The 23,710-nt window shown below is 46.3% G+C and overlaps 2 protein-coding genes across 3 annotated transcripts in view; both read right to left on the bottom strand.

Annotated features, from left to right (window-relative positions):
* Positions 1-13: 13 nt before the first annotated feature.
* LOC131261352 (fizzy-related protein homolog) lies at positions 14-20,696 on the bottom strand. 2 transcript variants are annotated; one of them, XM_058263361.1, is made up of 6 exons: positions 20,439-20,696; positions 17,532-18,266; positions 17,121-17,436; positions 4,722-4,955; positions 4,512-4,646; positions 14-2,257 (listed from the first exon to the last, which is right to left on the bottom strand). In XM_058263361.1, exons 2-6 carry the CDS (start codon positions 17,642-17,644, stop codon positions 1,565-1,567), a joined length of 1,491 nt encoding a protein of 496 aa, XP_058119344.1. In that variant the 5' UTR covers positions 17,645-18,266; positions 20,439-20,696; the 3' UTR covers positions 14-1,564. The 2 variants fall into 2 exon arrangements, with proteins under 2 accessions (XP_058119344.1, XP_058119345.1); XM_058263362.1 differs by having other exon boundaries at positions 20,464-20,696.
* Positions 20,697-21,042: 346 nt separating this feature from the next.
* The window catches only part of LOC131261348 (uncharacterized), a 105,995-nt gene continuing 103,327 nt past the window's right edge, over positions 21,043-23,710 (bottom strand). The window contains exon 25 of the mRNA XM_058263358.1: positions 21,043-23,702. Coding sequence (XP_058119341.1) covers positions 23,412-23,702 — 291 coding nt within the window. The 3' untranslated portion in view covers positions 21,043-23,411. The remainder of the gene's footprint in view (positions 23,703-23,710) is intronic.

Here is a 23,710-nt window from a genome sequence, read left to right as displayed (position 1 = left end):
ATTTAATATATTTTGATGCTTCTTCACACTCCCCTATAGTATGTACAAACCCATACGCTTCTCTTCTCTCCCTGACCATCATCGGCTTAGTTGCTAATGGAACCTTTTCGGTGCTAGACTTCAAGGTAGGCAGTACTGTGAAGACACTTTTCTTCTTTTTAGAACTTTACTTACTTCTAGCAACGTACGTAGCTAAACCATCAAAACATTATTCAAACGAACACACAGAGACACGCACGCGTCTTAAGGAAAATGTCATGCTCAAATGGGAAACCGCTGCGTTGCCTGCCTATTTCAGGGCGTATTTCTTTTTCTGAAAAGATACTTTGATAGTGCCGTTGAGCGCACTATAAAATAATGCTTTCAGATGAGGATGCTTACTGGTTTGTTTGTGTGAATATTTCCTACTACTTTTGCTCTGCAAACATTCACGACGAAAACAAGCGGTAAAATCATCCTCGATCACACATAGTTCCGTCGGTTTGATAGATTTCGCACATAAATAATTTTCTTATAACCTCCTTCCCCTAGTTACATACTTTATCACCTTTGTAAATGAGAATGTAGCATCCGGAGTGTACAATTCGTCTACATCTTTTCCAGTGTCCATCGGGCAGCTTATGAAAGAGATATGGAATAGTGGTCAACCTTAAAAGCAGCACTTCGTAGCGAATGCATCGGCTACATTTCGCTTACCAAAACACAAGCGTGCAAACGTTTTATGAATAACTTAGAGAAAAAATAAGTAGTGCTTTTCAGGTTCAGACTGTGGGCAAACGCCTTTCATATTCACATACTTTTGTCCTGCCACTTTTTATGGACACGAGGAAACGAGTAAAGGAAAAGTGACTCAAAATGTACTCCTATTTCTTGTTTCTGGCATACCTTCACGGCAGTAGTGGTTACCTACTTCCTTGCTTTATTGTAAACACCGTAAATAAACGCATTGATTTGGTTGAGAGAATCTGTTCCATTAGATTCGAATGCCAACTGAGACGAGATTAAATTGAATACCCTAAATTGGAAGTAAATTTAACTTAGTTGTACGATAAAAATAAAAAATAAACCCCAAAATATTTCAATTTGTTAACCTAGTTCACAAAAAAAACGATGCCTCCTAAGTTCACTCACGCAAGAGGGACACATGTACGAACAGAAAAGTGGTAGCTTACTGCGATAGTAAATGGTAGTGTGTAAATCGGTGCTATTGTACGTACCAACTAAAGTTGCAAATATAACGAAAATATTTATACAATAAAAACATATACAACACCCCGTTACATGCAGTACAATCCTAATTCACCCCATGTGTCGATGACACACCCTCCGACCCGGCACTATGCCGCCCATGGACTAATACGTTCCACAAATGGAACCCCTATCTTATAAGGAGCGGAACAAAAAGGAAAAGTAAGAAATAATCTAATTTAGCAAAAAAAACGGTTGGTGTAAAAAAACTAAAAAAAAACATATAGGAAACTGCATCTTCGATACGATTCTGGCGCCCAACCACTGTTGATTTGCTCACTCACCACCACCCTCCTCCGGCACGGAGTAGGCGGCTTTACCGAATGTTCGTGAATAGATTGAGTACGGATTTGTTCTCCTTTTGTGAGCGAGCCTTGCTGAACACGTTCCAGAAGCGCAACGTTTCGTCGCCGGCTCCGGTAACGATCGCTTCGCCGTCCGGACTAAGCGCAAGGTACAGCACCCGGTACGAGTGGCCCGTTAGTTTGGCCACTTGCGTCAGCGAGGGGTACTTCCACACGAGGATCTGGTTCTGCGAGTAGCCGTGCGTCGACACGAGCTCCGACGAGTGCTTGGACCAGGCGAGATTGCATACCTGCGAGCCGGTGTCAACGCACTGCATCGGTTGGCCGGTGAGCGTGTTCCAGAAGCGAATACACCGGTCGGCCGTTCCGCCGCCGCTGGCCAGCAGGCCGTGATGATGCGGTGACCACGCAATCGCTTTCACTGCCGCCATGTGCTCCGAGTACGAGTGCACCGGCGTCGACGAGTGCTGGTTCCACACGTACAGTCGGTTATCGTTACCACCGCTGGCCAGGTACTGGTTGTCCGGGGACCACTTTAGACCGCACACTTCCTGCCGGTGGCCGGCGAGCCGCCGTTCCGGGACCTGCGAGGGCGTACGTGTGTCGCGCTGCATGATCAGACGGTCCCGAGACCCGCTCGATAGGACGTCCCCGTTCCAGGCCAACGCACCGACGCGCGCCGAGTGGCCTTGTAGCTTATTTACCTGCGAAGAGAAAGATGAGTATCGACAGTGAGTACAAAATTGCAAGCAAAAACACCTTTCACAAGAATCTATAAAATAGCAAAGTGCGTTCCTCCGGGAGACAAAAACAAAAAGTCTAAACCCATCCAAAAGTAGGCCACGTACTTTCCGGATCTCAGTTGACGTGAATTGCAAAGCCTGTTTCCTTGCAAAAACCGCAAGCAACAGTAGGCTAGCAAAAACTCCCACCCCCTCCACCAGCGCACACACGCGCGTTTGATGGACGAGTGCGTTTGGTTATTAAATTCATGTCACGCCGTGACGCGATGCGTGCGTGGGGCGTTAGATCTCCGTGTGTGTCGCTGAAGTGCGTGAGTTTGCGAATATAAACATTATTTTCGTTTTCCGCACACCTCAAGAAGACTTTCTAACCGAGTAAAAGTGACAGTGAACAGGTTGGCAAAAAGGGAATTTGAATTTGGCTAGGATTTGGTTTTTATTTTTTTTCCCCCGGTACGCACTTGTGCGTAAACGGTCGGGCAGGTCATCGATTATATTTGCCCTGCCTTCCCGCGGAGGTGGGCAGCAGTCGGAATGAAGTTGCGAATTTGCACTTCGGAATTCGTCGCTAAAACCATTGAGCTCATTTTTTCTTCTTTTCTTTGCTCATGTCAATAGAAATGCGGATGTGTTTTTTTTTGTTGGAATTACGCAGGCCACTGTTGGATATGCCTATCCCATTACCCTTTTCTGAGCGGAAGATGGAATGAAAATTCGCAAACCACATTGCTCACGGAAGCCCGATCGAAAGCTACCGAGAGGAAGCAAGGCGTGAGTTGTGTGTTTGGGTTTTCGCAAATTTTGGCAACTTTTTGGTCACTTTCCTTTTCGTGACGAAACAAGATGTTGCTACGGAATTGTTTGACAAACTTTGAACCAACGACAAACTTTGGACATTTATCTCCCTCTAGTATAACATGAGCAAAAATGATCTTCAAATATTTGTTTTGGATTGCGTTCAATTGATTCGGTTCTATGGAAAATATTTTTATTTCCCTTCAACATGTGAGTAAATGTTACTCAGTTAAAAAGTCACCATGAATAACAGATTGGGAATCCATGATGAATAATAGGGCGCGCGCAAACAAAAAATTCACATATGTTTATGACTCACAACTGTATAGAAACTACCAGTATGTCCAAAAAAATGCTGGCAAAACCAATGCGATTTATGATAGCAAGAAGAAAAAAAACACATAAATGTGATAATTGTTTAATCAAGAAAAGAACATTTTGGCCCCAGTTTTTTTTTATAATGTTTCATTATTTATATGAAACAAATAACCGTCACCAAATATGGTACAGATTGTTTGGTGATTGAAGCACACAAAAAGTAAAAAAAAAAATGCCAAAATACACAACTTGAATGTCAACGAAATTTATCATGCAACAGTAAAGTGCAATAAATACCCCCGCAAAACGGGGGCCGCCACAGTGTTGACTGCGGGCAAACAGCTTACGAATTCTCCTGCACACACAATGCTCTTGTCAATTGTCTCATGAAATTGTCTTCTTAAAGAAGTAAGATAGAAAAAATAACATAAAATAAAAACCACATGCGAACAGATGCGAGGTTTCCGCTACTGGAAGCGCAACACGTTCGCTACCGACTGTGACGCGTGCACCACCGCCCTCCTACCGGCGGTACCTCCTGTAGGCTCGCGGGATTTTTGTTTGCAAATACATAAACGTGCCACAAACGGTGCCGCCACCGCCTGCGCTCGCAAGATGGTCAAAAGATCAGGAGACGTGCGCACGACCGGGCCCCGTTCACCGCGTGAAGTGCTTGTGTAAATAAAGATCAATTAAAAATTCGTATGGAATGGAGAGCGACGGATGGGATCGGTCCTACTGTCCGAAGGCGGGTCCACTGGTCGATGCACTCGAGAATTGTCTCAAAACGATCGGACAACATAGGTATGGTATGTTCTTGTCTGCAGAAATCCATTTGCCATCGGTTACTCCCTCGGCATGCAAACAACAGCCGAAGGAGAAAAGTAAACGGATTCTGTCCATAATCCCCGCCCCACGAGATGGAGGGAAATTCCTGCCAAACGACGGTGGCACTCCACCAAAACAAAAAAAGGGGCGCAGCAGCAAATAGTTCGGCAGCCTATCCCTTCGTCAAGTGTATTTGCGAACTACTTTCGGGACATTACATTTCGCTCGCCTAGCATCATCCCCGGATCGGTCGGTGTGTTTGCCTGATGCGTACCTGTTTGCTCGCGGCCACATCCCATACGGTGACGTATCCATGCTGCGTACCGACCGCCAGCTGGTGGCCCCGTTCGCTCCAGGAAACGGAGGTGATTGTGTTCGAGTCCGAGCTGAGATCGCAAAGTCGCGTCACCTAAAAGCATAAAAATGGAGTTGTTATTTTCAGGGAACCGTTCAGCCGTCATGATCGCGCAAAATCGATCCGTACCTGACTCGTGCACGCACTCCAGAGATAAACGCAGCTACCGAGACCGACGGCCAGCACGTTCTGGGCGGACCAGTCGACCAGGTTGAGGTAGAAGTCGTCCTGCAGCTCCGGTGCGTCCAGCACCTTGAACGGGATCTTCGAGATTTTGCGGGTTGCTTTCCGGGGCGATCGTAGCAGCTTCTGGCTCTTGATGCTAACGGGCGACAGTGAGTAGGGACACTGTTCATTGTAGTCCTGAAAGCAAAAGAAAATTGAATTATTAGTAAGACGATGAAAATCAACATAATTTTTAAAGTGACCCTTAAGCCGAATGGCCCGTTTATCAAAGATATTTGAAAGCAAGCAACCCCCCACCGATCGACAACTATAAACATTTAGTCCAATTGAACGTTTTACCAAAGGACGGTTATTAGACCGTCTGGCACGTTCCACCAATTTCTTGCTGCCCATTTGGATTCATCTAAAACCCGTCTGCGAAGTAATGTACGAACAACAAGACATTTGTCGGGCGAAAGAAAGAACTGCAATTGGACCATTCGTCTCGGTGTAGCATCGCACAAAGAAAGTCCATCCTGTTGTCGATCAATCCCGGCCGTTGAGTGCGCTTTACTTAGGTCCAGACAGAGTTCGTAGATCACTCTGAAGAGCTGCATGCAAATGCACGGGAGCAAGAGATACGATTCCAAATTCAAACGGATCCGTGTCCGGACGATCGACCGGCGGGACGCATAATGGGCGCGCATGCAATTGGGCCGCAAATGCAATGCAGCGACGACTCGGAAGATGACGCTACCACAGGATGTCTTATATAAATTTGCAACCGTTTTGGCGTCATTGCATTCGCTCGAGGTATTTATGGCGTTCGTCTGATAATCTGGAAAAAACTTTGTTATTCCAATAAACCGCAACACACATACCGCACAGTCAATCGGCAAGACATATGCAAATGCACCAAGTGCACAACACAACGCCACACAACAGATGTCTAGACACGCCAGCATTAGGAAAAATTTACGATCATTTTCTAAACGATCGTTCACTAATTTGCACCACGAGGTTGCGAGTGAGCGAGGTAATGAGCGTCGGAAAAATGGTCCGCCCATTTCGGACCAGCATTACCGATCTTCTGACCCATTATCAGCTCGCTCGCCGCCCCGGGTGACGGATTGTCGTTGGATGTTTTTCGGCCCACCGATTCACGCCCCATAGACTTTCCGATGCAATTTGAATTTGCTAACAAAAAAAAAGGATTCCTTGTTAAAATTTATTAATCTACAATCTTGACTGCAACAAGACCAGCGACGGTAGCTCGCAAGAACGTGCAAAGCATCGCACCGGTCTTATCAGCTGACGACGGTTAAGCTCTGGCCCCGGGAGCAGCCCAACTATAAACATTGCAACCGGTATACGGGTGGAGGGCGGAGAGGGAGAGAGGGATACGGTCCAGTGCGTGATGCATCGACGTTTGTGCCGTTTTTATTTGCCCTCAGATGTTACTCGATCTCGTAAACTTGATCGAATGGCGCTGATAGTTCCTCACGTTGGCTTTTGTTGTGGCCGTTTTTCCATAGTTCGCGCATCCTGAGCTTGTGGTGCTGGTGCATCCCCCCCAGCCCGCGCCGAGTGCAAACCCATCTAATCGGACGAAAGCCGTATCGTTTGGTGCGCGATAAGGTGCACTACTACTCCCCGGAACCCTCCCCCCGCGAGCGGCTTCATGGCTCATCAATTTCCGCCGCTTCCAACGTCCTCTCGGACACAGCAAAAAACGGGCGTCGCGTGCGACCATCAGAGGCGTTTTTCTTTCTACCCTTCGGAGAGAGGGAAGAGGGGTGGAGCCGAAACAAAATACGGGCTGTTGTTGATGGACCATGACCAAGCCCAACGACGCGCCCAACATTCGGCGGCGGCCGAAGGCAACAACCGAGATTGGGACCAGTTCTTCCAATTGCCCAACACTCCAGTGTTCTTTTACGACAGTCTTCACAGGGGTAAGGGGAAGAAACTTGACACGGGTTCTAACTCCAACCCCGCGGAAAGCATTAGGATCGTGTTGTGTACAGATTTTTCCTAGAAAATCGTTAGCTCATCCAGTATGAATTCGGTGCAGCAATGCACCTGGTCCGGTGCATAAGGTGCTACATTTCACAACTCCAAACGCGAAAACTGACTCCGAAAGCCGTAACACCGAAGAAGGAAAGAACAAAATAAAGACCGACCAGCTCCCGGTCAGCATAAAATTGAACCGTCTGAGCCGTGGGGAAAAGGGCGGTGGAAAAAGTGCCGACGGGCGGTTCTGAACCGAACCGACCCCGGGGGGCCACAAATCGGTCGTTCACCGCAGTCAATGGGTGGAAACAGACACACGATGGCGCACTCTGCACCGCGGGAGGTGCGCGTAGTTGCTTAATTTAACTACCGTCTTGGCAATTGGCAATAGAGTCGTCAAACCAAGGCGGTCAGGCTGAGGGTTTCCGTCTTTGCTGGGGTGGGCTGCAGTGGGTTGATCGTCCAGTGCCATCGATCGGTGCTTTATTGTTTTGATGATGGAATGCTCTCGCCCGGGGATCCAGGGGGTCCATTAAAACTTGAAGTAGTTAGAATGACGTTGTTTCAACTCGAGCGGATGTCGTTTGATAACCGGAGGTATCAACTTTTTTAATTTTCCTTTTTAAGGAACTTGAGCTCCCGTTTTTTACGAGCCACATATGACGGACTAGGGGGTCACCAAATTGGACCGCAACACGTGACTAACGAATTCCGCGCGCCCGAAACGCCGTGAAGGTGGTTCTCGATAGACTGCACTCGAAATCGGGTTGGTTTTCGGCCGTTTTTTTGCCTCCCCTTTGATGAGTTTGCGGTTTCGATGCGGGTGCATTAATTAAGGTGCACTTTTTTCACATTTGTTTTTTTTCCTATGTTTGCAACTTAGCGGTGGTCAGTAATACAAAAGTCGAGTTTTTTTTTAAACTTTGAAATTTTATATCGCTTGCACAATTCCACTTTTCGATCAATGAACTACGGCAAGAATTTTGAATGATGCCATTTTAGAGTTTTACCTCAAAGTTGGGTAAATCGAGCCATGTCTTTGTTTTTCCCCGGTCAGTGAAATTGCAAACAAAACATACGTCGCCATTTCGATAGGATTTTCCGCCACTTTGCATATATCGACTTCGTTCGGCAATGGGCATGGAAAAGGCGAATGACCCATTAATGAGGGTCGCCCCGTCTGGTGTGGGACGGGGTTTGGGACGGGTGTGTGCACAACAAATCGCGTCGTACTACTAATGACTTTTCCAGGCGTACCAGCAACAATCATGTGGAATGTAAATTAGGGACATTCAGGCAGGCGCGACTTCTATCGTGGTAGGATGGACTAGATTGTATGGAAAAAACGCACACACACACAACTCGCGATGAGATCATGTGATATATCCTTTCCGCGTGCAGCCGTTAAAATGTTAACTAAACTGCACTCCAGTGGCCGGGAATGGCGTCAAAGTCGACTCTTAGAATGCAACAAAAAAAATACAAATCCATCGCACGGCGTTGAGTGCAAAAACGGAAAAAATTGTCAAATTGTTCCGACGGGGGGGTTCGTGAAACTGCCAGCATAAATTACGGCCGACCATAAAAGCCAACCGGATTGCCGCCGGGCGAGTGTAATGATCCTCCTCCGCGGGTCTTGCATAAAACAATCGTGTATTTGAATATTCGTGCGACACCTTTTTTTTCGTTGGCACTTTCCGGACAAGTGGCCAAGCCATTTTCCGCCCCCTACACTCAAGGGAAGACCGGGGCGTCAGGTGTCGAAAGTCTAATGGAAACCGATGCAAAAAGCAAACCCTACTTTTAGGCAAAGTGTTGAAGAATAAGAAATGAGAAAGCAAATGAGTAATCTTCCTCCCACATCAAACAAAAAACTTTGGAGGATACATTCTGCCGACTGGATTCGGGGTTGCGGCCATTTACGGAGTGTCAAATAAAGTGTAACTTATATGGAGATAGTTGTTGGCGAACGTGTATTCTAGGTGATGGATGCCAAAAAAGAAAACTCGTTTGCAAGAAAAAGATATTAACCTCGCGAATATATTAGTTTTTATGCCTTGTTTGATAGGAGAGAAACAAAAGCTATCTCTTATCGTTTTGTACAAAAAATCTTGTAAGTTTTTGTTGATTTAAAAATGTCGGATTCGATATAATACTAAGTTGTTTGTAATCGAACTACGATTGATCTACGATTTCAAGTTCAAGCTCATTTCTTTGTAAAAAATAATAGAACTTTTTTAAAAATTAATAGAAAGAATAAGATGCACGGATAGTGTGGTTACTACTAATTTAATTGGCATTTTTTTAAAGAGATTGCAATTCGCGACAAATTTTGCGATTACGCTGTATTTGTGATCAACAAACGGCGAATAAATCGACGTAATCAGAAATTGAAATTTACAGATCAAATAAGAAGAAAAGAAAGTGAGAAACGGACAATCTCGCGGTCAAACTGTCCACGCTCGGATTTTATTTGCGTCTGTCTTAAATTACTGTACTAAATGCAAATTTTATTATCAATTCCCCTCTCCTCTCCATTCCCTCAATTCCTTTGGGTGAGATTTGGGTGAGGTTTTTTGAACCCGTTTTTTTGTTGTTGTTGTTGTTGTTTGCCTTACCTTCCTTCCGTTAACTTCCAGGTTAGAGGGTTTGTTTGTAGCACTTTGCGAAATGCACTTTCTTACGTTCCCTTCGAGGCGAGGACACTCCCCTCGGACATAGTAGGTTCCGCCGCAGAATGCAAAACCGGTAAAAAAATCACGGCATATTGCACACGGCTTTCAGATTGTGTTTTTTCACCAGTTCTTTTCCGATTTTTCCTTTTGCGCTACCATGCGTGGCCCCATTTACCGGCGAAAGATGATTATGAGCCAGCACTTATCGCGCTGTTTATTTTATGATGCCCCTTTTTGCCGGCCAAGCGCTTGACCATTCTCCGTTTTTTTGCTGCAGCAACAGCCGCGAAAGTCGTTGCACTCGGGAATGCACCTCGAGGCATAGAGATTCGTGTGGCGGCAGGCGGCAATAGGGAAGGAAACTACACGCCAGACTTACAGTTAGGCGGACAGGCACACCGGACGATGCATTCCACTTTTTGATGCGGATTACGGTCAGAGTCAGTGCGTGGAAATGCATATGCACATGCACCGGAGCACCGTTTCGTTCCTCCTGCACCTTTCCCAGCAGCATTCGATGTGGGACGAGTGGTTTGTTTAGTTTTTAGCACCTGTATGCTGCTTTCAACATTTGCTGCATCGAAGCAAAAATAAATCTCGTACTTGGCTACACTGCGATCGGAAAACTTTTACTAAATAAGCGCACAGTAACGGCAAAAAAAAACCTCGATGAGTTAATTTATCAATATATTATCCAGTTTAAACAATTGATCAAGAAATACATAATTATTTAGAACGCATCCCAAGTTCCATTAAATTTAAACCCTACTAAAACATGTTTTCACATGTCTGCACAAAATCCTATCCATCGTAAACGGTTCTTGCGTTTCAGTAACTGATATTTATAATGTTATCTGCAAACGCCCCTGGACAAAGTATAATTCTCATGCAGCATAGCAGCGATAAACTGTCGGTTGCGGTTACCCATCAGAGTCCGGTAGGCCAAAACCACACTATCCCACGGGTTAGGCAACCCCTTATGCAATCTCGTCCGCTTATCAACGTGTGAGTGAAATCATTCTTCATCTCAAAACACGATGGAGTAATTTATTTTATTTGAACTATTAAAACCTTTCTATTCGTGAGTTTAGAAAGAAATGCTTTGAAGTCTTTTTATTATCTTTTTCCATGCAGCATAAGGCAGGAATTGGTAATAAGATTATGACAAATAACGGCTGCATTAAACAGCAAGTTCAAGTTTATGCTTTCAAATAAACGACGTTCGAATTTACGATCAGCTTCATTCATTAGCCACCAAACCGGCAAATCTTGATCCTGCCCGGGCGGAAGCAGGTAACAGAAAGTGAAACCACGATCGATTAAGATACCCCCATCGAGAATTCATGTTTTCCGTAACGCAAAAGGCGCCACCAGCGGCAAAAGTGGTCAGAACATTAATTGCCGGTTTCAAACGAGGCAAAACGACGCAAACCGGAGCCCTGGAGTTGGTGGTAGAATTTCGCGAATTTATTGGCCAGTGCTTGGGACGCTGCAAGATAAAGGATGGCCTCAAGGTTTCCCCTCGCCGTCAAGGGGAGTAGTAATGAGTGTGAGTGGGTCATAAACTTTGACTGTAAAGTAACAAGAAAACAAGCTCGGAACAGAAAAAAAGCACCCCACACACTCCGTCGTGCGAGTGCGTGCACAAATTGGATCCCCGCCCTCGTGCCAAACTCACCCCCCTCCGGGAAAATGGATGTCCGGGGCAATCGGAGGTAATCGAAAAATAAGGTCGATCGAGAGCCGGCCACGGTTCGGTGGCGTTGCGTGAATCGGTTCCAGCGAGCTGAAAAGTAAAGCGGAGCAAATCTGAGGCAGAATCACGTTCAGCTTAGAACCCACCCTTACACCGAACGGATCGGGGTGGGAGAGGAGGGCAATAGAATAATTTAGAGTTTACCCCTTTACCAGGGGGCGGCTTGGGAAGGGGACCGTTTGCAGGGCTCTCCGGAGAAGGGATGCGTAGTAAATCAATCGAAAAGGGAGCGCAGATTTAACGCGTGAAGGTTCTTTTTTCGCCTCGAAAGGAAGTTCCATAAATTCAAGCTCTATGGCAGGCGGAAGACCAGGTGACGTTTGGCAGAACCATCGTAACACCTGACCGGCCATAAAACACCTTCACCGTCCACCACACGACACACCGACGATTCGAACGACCGAACCGAAGGGAAACCCGGGCCAAAAACCTACGACGTTCAGGGGGGAAAATCGGTACAATCGTGACCGTTCTTCCCTTATCGTCGTGACCTGAAGGTGGCTCGTAAACGTACGGACGTTTGTTGCAAAAATATTACCCGATTGCAACGTACACCCGAGAGAGCGCGGGCCTAATCAATATGTTATGCGATGGCCTAGAAACATCGCTCAAGAAAATCCGCATCGGATCGGAGGTGCAATGGGAAGGCAAGGCAACCTGTCCCGTGTAAGACCGGGACCGGGAGAAAAAGGTGAACGCAATTAAATCTTATCACCCGGCGGCGACGACGCAAAACGCGGTCAGAATAATGCAGCAGCCGAATATTCATTTTGCAGTCATCTAAATTTGCAATCACTCCGCGCTCCGTGGAGTACCGGTGACCCCGGGGGCCACCCGGGTATTTTACGGACTAGGAAATTGCACCGGGGTCCACCGATAAGCAGCAAGCGAACGCTCCCGTCAACCTTCGGCAAATTGGACAAATACGCAAAGCATCAAGATGTTTCTCCCCAAAAGTCAGTCTAGCCCCGCCGTTCGGGTCATTTGATGCCATTATCCGTGTGGCGTATCATTGCAGGGGCAGGGAAAAACAGCTATAAACGCCGGCAAAAGTGGCGCAAGTATTTTGGACAGCCCATTTGGCTGATTAGGCTGCAGCAGAATGCGCAAAAACCAATCGGAGCACTTATGCACTCGGGCAACTCGTGGACGTCAGAGACGATTAGGAATTAAATTGTGATTTTTGCTTAAGACATGGTTCAGCTCCGACTCGGCAAGGATCAGTTGATCGAGGACCTAGCGGTATCTGTCCGCTATACGAGGACTTTTTCCAAACGGTTCTATGGACGCTCCATCGAGCTTTTCGCCACATACGATTTGTTTCCGGAACGATCGTTTACACCATCTTCCAAAAAATTGATATTTTAATCACCAGTGTGACAAATGCCGTTTCACGCCTCACCGACGAGTTTGGTCGTTTTGTCTGACACAAATCCGAACGATCGCACGATCGCATGATCGAGGCCCCCCTCGCCACCGCGCGTCTATGCTCCGTGGAAGGTATGTGCTCCTTCCCAAAAAACCGCAGGTATGCGCCAGCAATTAACGGTGGCCAATAAAGTGGATGAAAAATGATGACATTTGCCGGTTGGAGGTTGCCACCGACAACAGGATTTTCCCGATAAGACCTCGGTACGCACGCACACACGCACCGCTTCTCCACCACCCGGTTCCCTTCTTACGCATGGCCACTGGTGCGTGCGGGCTGTTTGCTTTGGCGAATTGAAAATAAAAATATAAAAAATGCAACATTAATAGAAAACTAATAAAACAAGTAAAACAATCACCACCGGCCACCGACCAACCAGCGTTAACTTGCCGCGTGATACAAGGTGCGTGCCTTACGGGAAGGGTTGTTGAAAATGGCTTCATTTTTTTTCTTCACTTTTCAATTAACGGTTATCATTTAACGAAACCCCAGCCGGACCGATAGGAAGGTGAGGGGAGAAGGCCATGAGGGGTGCTTTGGCATTAAATTCGGGCAGTTCTTTTTCTTCCCCCCGCCCCGCCGATGGCGCCGCGGCGGAAAACCATAGAAGAGCGTCCAATTTGTTCAAGGAGTATGATTTTTTTTCCTCTCTAGTGCGTGTGGTGCGTGTGTTTTTCGCCAAGAAAACCGACTGACCCGCGCGCGCCCTCGCAGTTGCGGTTATGGATGGATGAGTTTTGGAATTATTTTCGCAACCGAAGAGACGAGAAAAAAAGAAACAACCAACGCTCGCGGGGAGCGGTTATAGGGAGGAAAAGCGCAGCTCGCTCACGCACTTACGCACCCGGCCATAATATACAGCAATTAATTGTCACCGAACAACGGGAGAAAGGCAGACGGCAGCGAGGGGGTGGAGGGGGACTACTGGAGGTCCTAGGCGCTCGTTATCATACACCCGACCCCGTCCGATTGCGGATTTCTTAATTACCCTCATCGGGTCTTCTAGTTTATTTTTCGCGAAACCCGCCCCTCGGCCAAGCAAGCAAGGTTTCTTTTTTTCCGGTTGCAAAAATGGGGTTGCCAAAATAATAATAAAAATAAAACCGAAAACGGTGCGGGTCTGTGAATTATTCTTTTTGGTTCGTTTTTTTTCCCCTGCTGTCTCCTACTGTTGATACGCATCATCGTACGCACTGTGGTCTAATTCACGCACTGGGGCAACTTTTTCCCTCTTTCAAAATAACAAAAAAACAAGACCTATGGCCAACCGAGAGTAACCGCCGGTGGAGGATTTCCTAAATGTTTCAATCAAGTAATTAGTGGATATTGATTAGACCATTTAGACAACAGCGGGGGGAGGAAAAAAATCCGGATCGTTTACATAGTAATTCCTCCCAATGACGCTATCTTTCGGGGCCGATCCGGGATAAATGCATCGTTTTGGGAAATGGCACCTTTTGATTTAATTTTGCTACCCCATATCAACGCAACTTTTCGGTGGCCGTCTTTTGTTTTTTTTGCTTACTTTCCTTCTCAATTCGCCAATCTAATGCAACCGAAGGCATTAGAGGAGGAGACATTTGCAAATTTCTTTTCCCCACAGTGCCACATCACAATAAAATACGCAAGATGCGTAGCGGGGTGCGTGGATTTCGCGACCGGTGGCGAATATTTTATGCGTTCGATTTTTGCAGAGCACCCTGTTTTTTTTTGGGCGGACAAATTAATATGTTAAACGTGCAACTCTACGCTTCCGACGCACGGAACACGAAAATGTCGATCCGAAATTCTTACGCACACGACGTTTGCCAAAAATTCACTTTCAACCATTCCGGCCTTCCCACCTTTGGCAACGATTCGTATGATAATGGTTTTAATTACGGGATCGCCTCCACCGTTGCCGGCTTATGTCCTCGTGTTTCGCGAAAGAAAGTGCGTTTCCGATCGGATCTTTTCAGCCGATGCTCTCCTTCTTCTCCTTTTTGCTTTTCGCAAATCTGCTTGACGGCTTCATCAAATCAAATTGGCGCACGCACGGTACGCACGCATCGCCGATCACACCGACCGACAGGCCGAATAATGTCTGCAGTTTCTGTCCCTCCCCTTTCCGCTCCGACCATTCGGCCTGCGTGTTGATGAGCGCATTCTGTCAACGAGAAAATTAACCATGAGCTTCATCGACCGATCGCGGGCCCGGACCCAGCTCCTCAGGTTACTTATGCTACTGCGTTTAACATATATTTTTCCCCCCTTCTCCACCTCCTCTATTCTTTCCGTTCGTTCGCGAATTTTTGCTAAAGGTATGCCGGGGATTTTGCTTGTCTGTTTTTGTGTGTTTCACATCTGACTGCTGGCCGATCTTTCTTCGCGGGGGTCCTCGCGGTCTCGCGGTCGAGATGGATGCGAAAAGATTTGATTAGCGTTTCGCTGATGGGTTGAACCGCGCCGGCTACTGGCCAACGCGTACCGGCGCCGGGTGTTGGGCCGCGTTCAAAATCGGCGACGCCACGATCGGCGGCGATCCGGGAGTTCGCGATAAGGATCTAAAGCCCCCATACGTGTGGTGGTTTGCCGCTGCGAGGTGATCATTTGGTCACAATTATTTACTGATCATAGCGCTTCGAATGACGGGGTCCCCCGGAGTGTGTCAACCGTGAAATTATTATGAGGTGCTTGAACAATCATTTTGCTACTCATTTCTCGATAATTTTGAGTAGAATTTGCATAACTTACTGTTAAAGAAAACAGATTACTTTTAATTTAAACATTTTTCTTATTGCTACTTCTTCCCGAAGGGTTTGCCCTTGTTGCCAGTTTACCAAAACGATCCGAAAAAAGAACTCACGTCGTCGTCTCAGGTCATTGCTTTCCCAATGGTCTAAATATGGTTGGCACTTCCTAATCAAATTCTAACTACGAGCGGTGTCACATAGGAAGGAACTGCAAAGAGCAATAACAACAGGAACCAGTTCCCTTTTCGGGGCTTCCTTCCGAGTTTAGGGCGACGCATCACGATGGCATCATTAGACATTCCGATCATGCACCGCACGAACCACTGGTCAGTAATAAATTAAAGATAGAAAGAACCACCAATAATTACCGTGGCCATTCGGTCAATGCTTGCCAACGAACCACTCGCGGTTGGGAAGTGGAAACGGAGAACGCGTAGAATAAAACATAAAACTACTCGAAACCTACTTCCGACCCATCGTTGGTTCGCTGGAAAGGATGGTCCTGGGTACTTCGGCGAACGAAGCAGATCTATTTCCAGCCAGTTTTGCACATGGGCTGACTGGTTTTTCCCAGCTTTCCCGGCACAAGAATGTTGCTGATAAAAATAAAACCAAATCGATGCAGAAATAGACTCACCGCACCGGGGACATGCGTTTATTTCATTGGAAAGGAGAGGTAGGAGCAAAATGTAGGTCTCGGTTTGTCTGTGGTAGGACGCTTTTCTTTTCGAGTCAAAGATGAAGAAAAGTGTGTTGCGGAAACGATACACGTTTCTATTTATAAAATTCGAAACGATCGAACAGAACCAAAAATAAAAACCGTCATGTTTGAGTCGGTACTAAACAATCGCTTCAAATCCCGATCGGATATGAAAATTGTAAACCTTATTTTTCATTATTATTTCAGCTGCAGTGACTCAGATTCTAGTCATAAATATGACAGAGTAGGACTCTCGACTCCGTCGTTGCATCAGTTGGAAGCCGGGAAGGTCGGCCCGGTTAACCCTGCTCCAATGGGCGTAGCCCGTGTGGAATTTGTCATGCACAATTGACATAACTCTCATTGCTCACACTGATTGCATTGCTAGCTCTTTTTTCCCTCGTCACGTTTGTGTGCCGTCGACCGAGAACGAGGAACATGTTGTTACATGAACTGCTGTTTGGTCTGGACTGATTGAAAGATCATGATTTTCAGGAGAAAGCAGCCACAGATTACGAATTTTAGTTGGGAAATTACTTCTCCCTGTGCTTATCGTTCTGTTAGTCATATAGTGAAAATTCCAAGGCCGGAAAAGAGTCTTCTTTTCATCAAACAAAGCGAAACCTTGCTTGCACACCCTACCCGTTATCGCAACCACCTGAGCGCTTTATCAACAAACTGCACCTAGCTTGTAAACGGTAGACGCGACATAGATTACGAAAGACGGTACCTGTACGAGGTTCCTTCTCTAGTGTCCCACAAAGGCGGACAATGTGGCGCCCGTAAGTAAACGGGCACAAGCAACGTGTCCCTATCGCCGGCCGAGTGCTGATAAGAGAACCATTTTATCGACTACATAGGGAACCAGCGCGCAATCCAAATCATGAAATGGCGAATTGGTAGGCTCGAATGAAATAAAAACCTGTCCAGCAGGACATCGACTGGTGGACAGGTGATCTTTTTGCCCATTAATACGACCCCTACGTTACGGCTTGCGAACTTCCGACGATAATTAGTGCTAATGGTTCCACATTCGGGGACGGCCCATCAAGACGTACCTGCTTCGTCGGGGATTGATACTTGAACAATCCTGTCCGGATAGTGTTCGCCTGTAGGCCACCGCTTCCGCCACTTCCTCCGCTGCCACCGCTGCCACCACTGCCGCCACCTCCGCCCCCGCCAACCTTATCGTCCGTCACCAGCTTCACGTCGTCGATCCCCGTGCCAAGCAGCTCGTTTTTCAGCAGACAGCTGTAGGCGAGACTGTCCCGGGTGTTTTCTCCACATTCGCGCTGCTTCTTCGTTGACTGGGGCGAGTTTTCGTTCGATTTGGAGCTAAGTGTGGCAAAGCTGGTCGTCCAGTTGTTGTTGACTCTGCAAGTGGAGAAAAGGAAACGAATCGAATCAGTCAGTGTCCTATTGCATTCTCTTCAAGCAACTGAAGAGGCTCCCCGGGATTCTCAACTTACCGACAGGGGATGAAGCGATCGTGTGCGGAAGACGTTTCACCGGAACTGAACAACCTGCGCGCTGCCGGGGAGCGGTGCTGCAGCATCCGTTTCTCGTATTCGGGACTGAACATGTTCGATTTTTTAGGTGTTTGCTGGCTCCTGTGTGCAAATGTGTGATGATCTCACTCTATTTATTCCACCGCACGAAGGGGGAGCGATTTGTTGCTAGCCAATTTGGTACTACCCCCACACTGGCCGCTTTACTTCCTGAGATGGTTGACCAAAAATTTGCAACGGTTCGCGAATGCACCCACGCCGGCTGGCGACCGTTTATTGGGCCGGAAAGTGCCGAGCGCGGAGGACGACGACCTCGTTCGTAAATTTGTCTCAGCGGCAGCACTGGGACACAGTGTTTTGCTTCAAATTTGGACAATCTATCCTACTTTCCGTGCGGAGGACGATGGTTTCTTGATGGCGTGGCTGCAAGCTGTTTCAACAGACACCTTCCTTTAGCGTAGTAGTCTGGTAAACTACTTCAGCTGTCACAACCGTCACGCGACTAATTTTCTCGGTTGATGCTGCTGTTTCGATTGACGTTGGGATGAGGCTTTGGTCGAATCTGCCGCATCCGGCTTTCGATTCTGATGGTATACCGGGGACGTTAACTTCTTGCCTTTTTAGACTTTTTGTTTTCACACGACGCACAATCACATTTATCCAATTCACGGGCACACACTAATCAACTGCAGCTGACTGTCGGATGAGCACAGAGTGTAAAATATAGCGAATGTATAAAATAAATAAACTTTTCTAGCTATTCGACAACACCACCCTACAAACGGTCAGTTTTCCTGGTGTTTATTGAAAAAAAAAAAAAACTATTAACCGTCTCGATTTGCACTGGGTTCACTGTTCATCATCGAGATGTAAAAATTGGGCGTACAAAAATTCCACTTCAACTGTAGACCACTGAAATAATCTTGTCGGTACGAAAATAAAACTGAAGTGCGCGCGCGCGTACGCAAGTTGCTCGTCTTCTGCAACCGTCGACCACGTTAGCCGAAGTTTGACAGAGGAATGAAGCAGCGACAATTCATCCGATGGTTGCTGCGACAACGGAAAACGCCAGCAATCGTGTGCGACAGAGAGAGAGAGAGAGAAAGAGAGAGAGAGAGAAAGCGAGAGAAAGAGAGAGAGAAAGAGAGAGAGAGAACTTTCTTCGCTCTCCTCACTCCCCTCGACAACTCGGCAGCTACGTAAGAACGTAACGGTACGAAACAAGAGATCTCTTTAAATCTACGTTCTCAGAACGTGTTTTCGTTGTAGTACTACCCCATCCAACACAAAATGAACATTTCTCCATACAAAATGGGTCCCGGTTTTGTCAACGGTTCTCTCAACGATCGTCCAGTTAAACCGGGATAATTCATTCGGAGCAAAGCCGGCAAAAACAAAAAGAGGAGAGCCCTGATGGGCCCCCTTCTCTCTTCTGCCTTCTACAACACTCTCATGCCTCGAGCACACAGCGGGATTCGAACCCAACCTCTCCAACTCCGGTCTGTGTACGCTAACCACTAGACCGGCGCTCTTGCTTGAGAATGGCGCGCTAAATGTACAATATATATCTAGCTACATGCGTTTGCATGCATCGTTAGCGATCGCTAGCGTAGGCCTCAACCAAGAGCAGGCCATTTAAGGCTCTCGCGGGGTCTTCGCGTACACTCTCTGCACTGCCGTACGGTGGAGAGCGTGTAATTGTATGGAGCGAATTGCGCTCTTTGAGGGCTTCGCACTTGTTTGTATCCACGCGTGCTCAGGCTTCATACAAGTTTTGCTCACTCTTCATATAAGTTACGCTCGCGGGCGGGTCGAAAATTGTCGGCCCTACAGCGCGAATGCGACGGAGCATAAGTCAGTCGCTGCGTCTCGCTCCGATCCACGGGGATAGGCTTGAGTTCATTCAAAATTGGTAGTAGGGACGCTCTTTTTTTTGTTGCTTCTCTTTCACTCCTTGATCCCGTTTGCGTCTGGTCGACCGTTGTGGAACTGGTTCGATTAAAAGTAAATGGTTCTCACAAAATATTAAAAACGCAGACGAAGTGCCCTAATGGTTCTACGTTTAATGATAGGAATGGCTTTGAAAGGGTGGAAATAGATTAGGTGATTACCGAAACATTCAAACGAACTTTTTTTTAAGTACCGCCAGCCACATCATTATAAACGCATTACTGATAGCACTTGTTTGCGTATAATCATTTGCTTTTGTTAAAAGGGGCACGAACAATCTTGTGAATTATTGTACATCTCAAATGGATACTTTTGTAGACATTCGAACGATGTAAACAAACAATTTCGTCGCTTTCAGGGATTGCACATTTTGCGCACTGGAGCAACAGCGAGCTCCAAGTCAATCGAGATTAGAAGGAGCGTCTTAAGGAAGTAGAATAAGAAGAGTTATTGATAAGACACAATTTAAATTGCTCCGATTTAAAGGGATACATTATCAATCTATTAAAAAAAGCGTGACGGAACAAAGCCGTTGGAGATGCTTTGGACAACTTTTTAGAGAAGGGGGAAGTTATGTCGTAATCAGTAGAGTACCAAGTTGGTAGAGAAGAATGTTTTGTTATTGCTGTCCTCGTGCATAGTATGGCCTTTGGGAGCAAAGCCTTGCTTGTTTCTAAGCAGTATGGACGCGTAGACACTTTTATGCTTTGCAGCTAAGTAAACAGCTGCTGCTATCCATACTTCCACTCGGCGACGCAAGGAAAAAAGAATTTTCACACCGACACTTTCTTCTCCGTCCCAATTCAACACTGGCGTGTACAAGTTGTAGCAATAACGGGTAGGTTTATTGGCGTCAGCAATTATTTTCACTGCCCGTCGATTGCAGCACAGTTGTAACCAGTGTAGCTGGATTATTACCCTTTTTTTCCTGCTTGTTACACACCATTTTATCCACCTCTGCACCACTGCACCGAATAGGCGCAAGGTAGGGCTATCACTTTGAAGTCGATTTCACTCGCGCTCGTTGCACTTTTTCGACCGAAAACGCAACTATCGAACATCCGACGGGGGAAAACACTGCGTGCAGATCGGTACTGCGCCACTTTTCTCGATTTTTCCCTCAGAAAATCGTGAAAATGCGTTTCGTCTGTACGGATTCAACAATCCGTGAGTGACGTTTCTCGAAATGCTTGTGAATCGACTGGATTAGCTACTCGAACTGCAGCGCAAACGGGACGGCTAACACAACAAGCTTCACATGCTGTCCCGTTTTGGCCGCTAACCGTCACTTATGACGTTTTATAGTAAAATTACTTTTTATGGCAAATGTGCCATATTCAAGATGGTGGTAAAACGATGGCCAGTATGGTCGCGTTGTACCCATTTGTCATCCACGCACATTGTTCGGATATAATAAATAAAATGCGATCACAATTGTTAAGCTTTTGTACGAATAGTTTGTTTCTTGCATTTTATACCAACATGCTTAATTTCCCTTGTATCCAGTGTGTCTTTTCCATCCATTTGGCTCGCGTTTTCCAACGATCATTCAAATTTGCTTCACCATTTGCAATATATAAACATCCAATATTTAGTGTTTTTTTTTGGTTCAATTTTTGCTTTCCCTCATGGAATTATCTGTTTATGCCGTTTCTTTATCGAAAGGATATTTTTGTTTAGTTTGGTTCCATCTTCTATTTACATACACATCGACATTCATTCAACATGAATAAAATGGGATTAATTGGGGTGAAAACGGGCACGGGAGGGTTAACACAGAGAGAAGATAAAGGTATAAAGCTGGCGGGGATAGTTCGCCCGCGTTCGCTTTTCCTATCGGTTTTCCGGATGTTCGTTGTGGCTCTGTTAGTTAATTGTCACCGTTACAGCCATTTGCGTGACACTAAAGCACGGATTTGAAAAACTCTGTTCTTGTTCCATGTTCCAATTGGTTGTACGATTTAACATTCAGCTTGCAGTTTTGCTGTGCTCGTCTCAGCCACGAGGATATTTAGATTTATTCGTTTGAATGTACGGATGTCCACTTCGTTTTCGCTACGCTCTCACGTTTTATCGCCTCATGGTTTATTAACTCTGATATTTTCTTTGCTACCATTGATTTTGTTTTGTTTAGAATTCATTGGATCAGTTATGAGTTTGAAGCGGCTGTTTAGTAATGCGTTTAATGATGCTTCGCTAGTTACCTTTCTGTGTATATATTTGAGGACTCTATCCGTTCGCTGCCAGTTGTATACATCGCGTTGGCCTTCCACCAGGAGGAGGAGCGGTGTCCTCGTTGTTTAAAATTGATAAAATTGTTTGTTGTATCATTCGAAACCTCCGAGAAATGGCGTGATCAAAAGTGATTGATTTCTTTACTAGACCAGTTCAGTATGGTTTGGATTGTTCTAGTCCCTTGGATGATATTTTGCTCCATTCAGCACAATTTTTCTAACCTTTCATTTTATTACGTTCTCTCTTTTTCTCTCTCCTACTCCCAGCACCCTCCCTCGCGTTACTTTGCATCCTTTTAAATTTGTCTTTCTACTTTGGCATCTGAAATATGTAGCTGTTTTCGAGTACACAGTTAATCTGACTAATTTTCCGACCATATTTAGACACGTTCTGTTTGCTCTTCGACCCAATTTCAACTATGATAAATATATATATCGTATATGTATATATCTATATATATGTATATATTGTATATGTATATGTATATTTATGTGTATGTATGTACATAATCATAATAAATATTATGTAATAATAATATTCAACAGCCATTGAGAAAGTGTATTTGTTTTTGGTTTTTTTCTTCATTGATTTTTCCTCTCCTGCCGCGTTGACTTTCCAATTTTCCTTGGCTTCCGGCTTTACACCTTCTTGAGTTGAGTACAGCGTTGCCGTGTTGTTACGTTTGCTCTATTGTGTCTTTTCTATTTCGTCCTAAACCTTTTTGCGGGACATTCCAGGAACTAAGAACACGTGTGTCGGTAGAGGAGCACCAGTGACTAATCGATCGGGCATTGAACGGAAGAAGATTAACACGAAAGGCATTCGAGGCAGCAACAACTAGGTGGCGAACGATGCGCACAAACATAACGGACCACCACCACGACGCTGACGGGATTATTGGTGGCGCTAGGAGCAGGATTTGGGTTGCTATACTTTTCCAGGGTGGCACAGAAACGAACAGCTCTAATCACAACAGGACAACAATGTACAGCTAAAACACAACAAATACGGGTCGTTCCCCACGGGCTTAGGCGGGCCTTTTCTTGTGGTTTTAGAGTGGTTCAGTATTATCATCTTCTTTTCCTCATTTTTTTCTGGGGGTTGTAGCTTTGTTTCTCTATTTCCTCTTCCGTTGGCTGACTCCACGACGGTTTTGTGCCCCGCAGGGTCCTAGTGAACATTGGTTGGGCCGAGAGAACAACACCAGGTAACAGCGACTTTAAATTTCTTATAATCGATTTTCTCTATGTCCTAGCTCTGCAATTTAGCCTCATTTCATTTAGCCTCATGACATTTTTGCTTTAAACCGTTCTACCATTTCCTTCTAAGAGAGAGAATCAAAAAGAAAACACACCGTTACCACATCGAGGGGTGGACGAGAACCACGCTCGGTCGGGAGAGGGACAAGGGTCCATCGATATCAGCATTTGGCGCATACTGGTGGGTACATTTGACATCGAACATTGACTTCCGACACGTGGCGACGGGGTGTTTTGGTGACCGAAGAGCGAGTGGGCCGTCCCAAGAGCATCATCCTTGAGTTGGTGCTAGGCAGGGACGCCCGTTCTAGCTCGCTCCGCTTGGACTCGGTCCGGTTGGTGGTTGGTTTTGGTGGGTGGATTCTCAGCTGTACTCGTCCTACAGCTGATCCTCATCCTATAAGCCGCAGTCGAAGCTTTCGCCCCACTCGCTGTAGCGCGAGTCCTGCTTCTGGAGGCGCTGCTGGCAGGCCTCTAGGTAGCTGTCCTGTATCCGGTACATACCGCTGTTTGCCTGGTACATCAGCGTCTCGAGGATGCGCTCGTTCTTGATCGCCTTCGATGGTAGCACGATCTTGATCAGCTCCTGTGGTGATATGCGGTGCAGCTTCAGATCCCGCGCCAACCGTTCCATGATGCACCGGAACTCCACCTTGGCGTCGGTCTTGGCGGAGGCTTTCGATTTGACCTTTAATT

Source organism: Anopheles coustani, chromosome 3 (genome assembly GCF_943734705.1).
Source record: "Anopheles coustani chromosome 3, idAnoCousDA_361_x.2, whole genome shotgun sequence".
Taxonomy (NCBI): Eukaryota; Metazoa; Arthropoda; class Insecta; order Diptera; family Culicidae; genus Anopheles; species Anopheles coustani.
The sequence above is the reverse complement of the archived record's forward strand: the minus strand, read 5'-3'. Positions and strand labels throughout refer to the sequence as shown.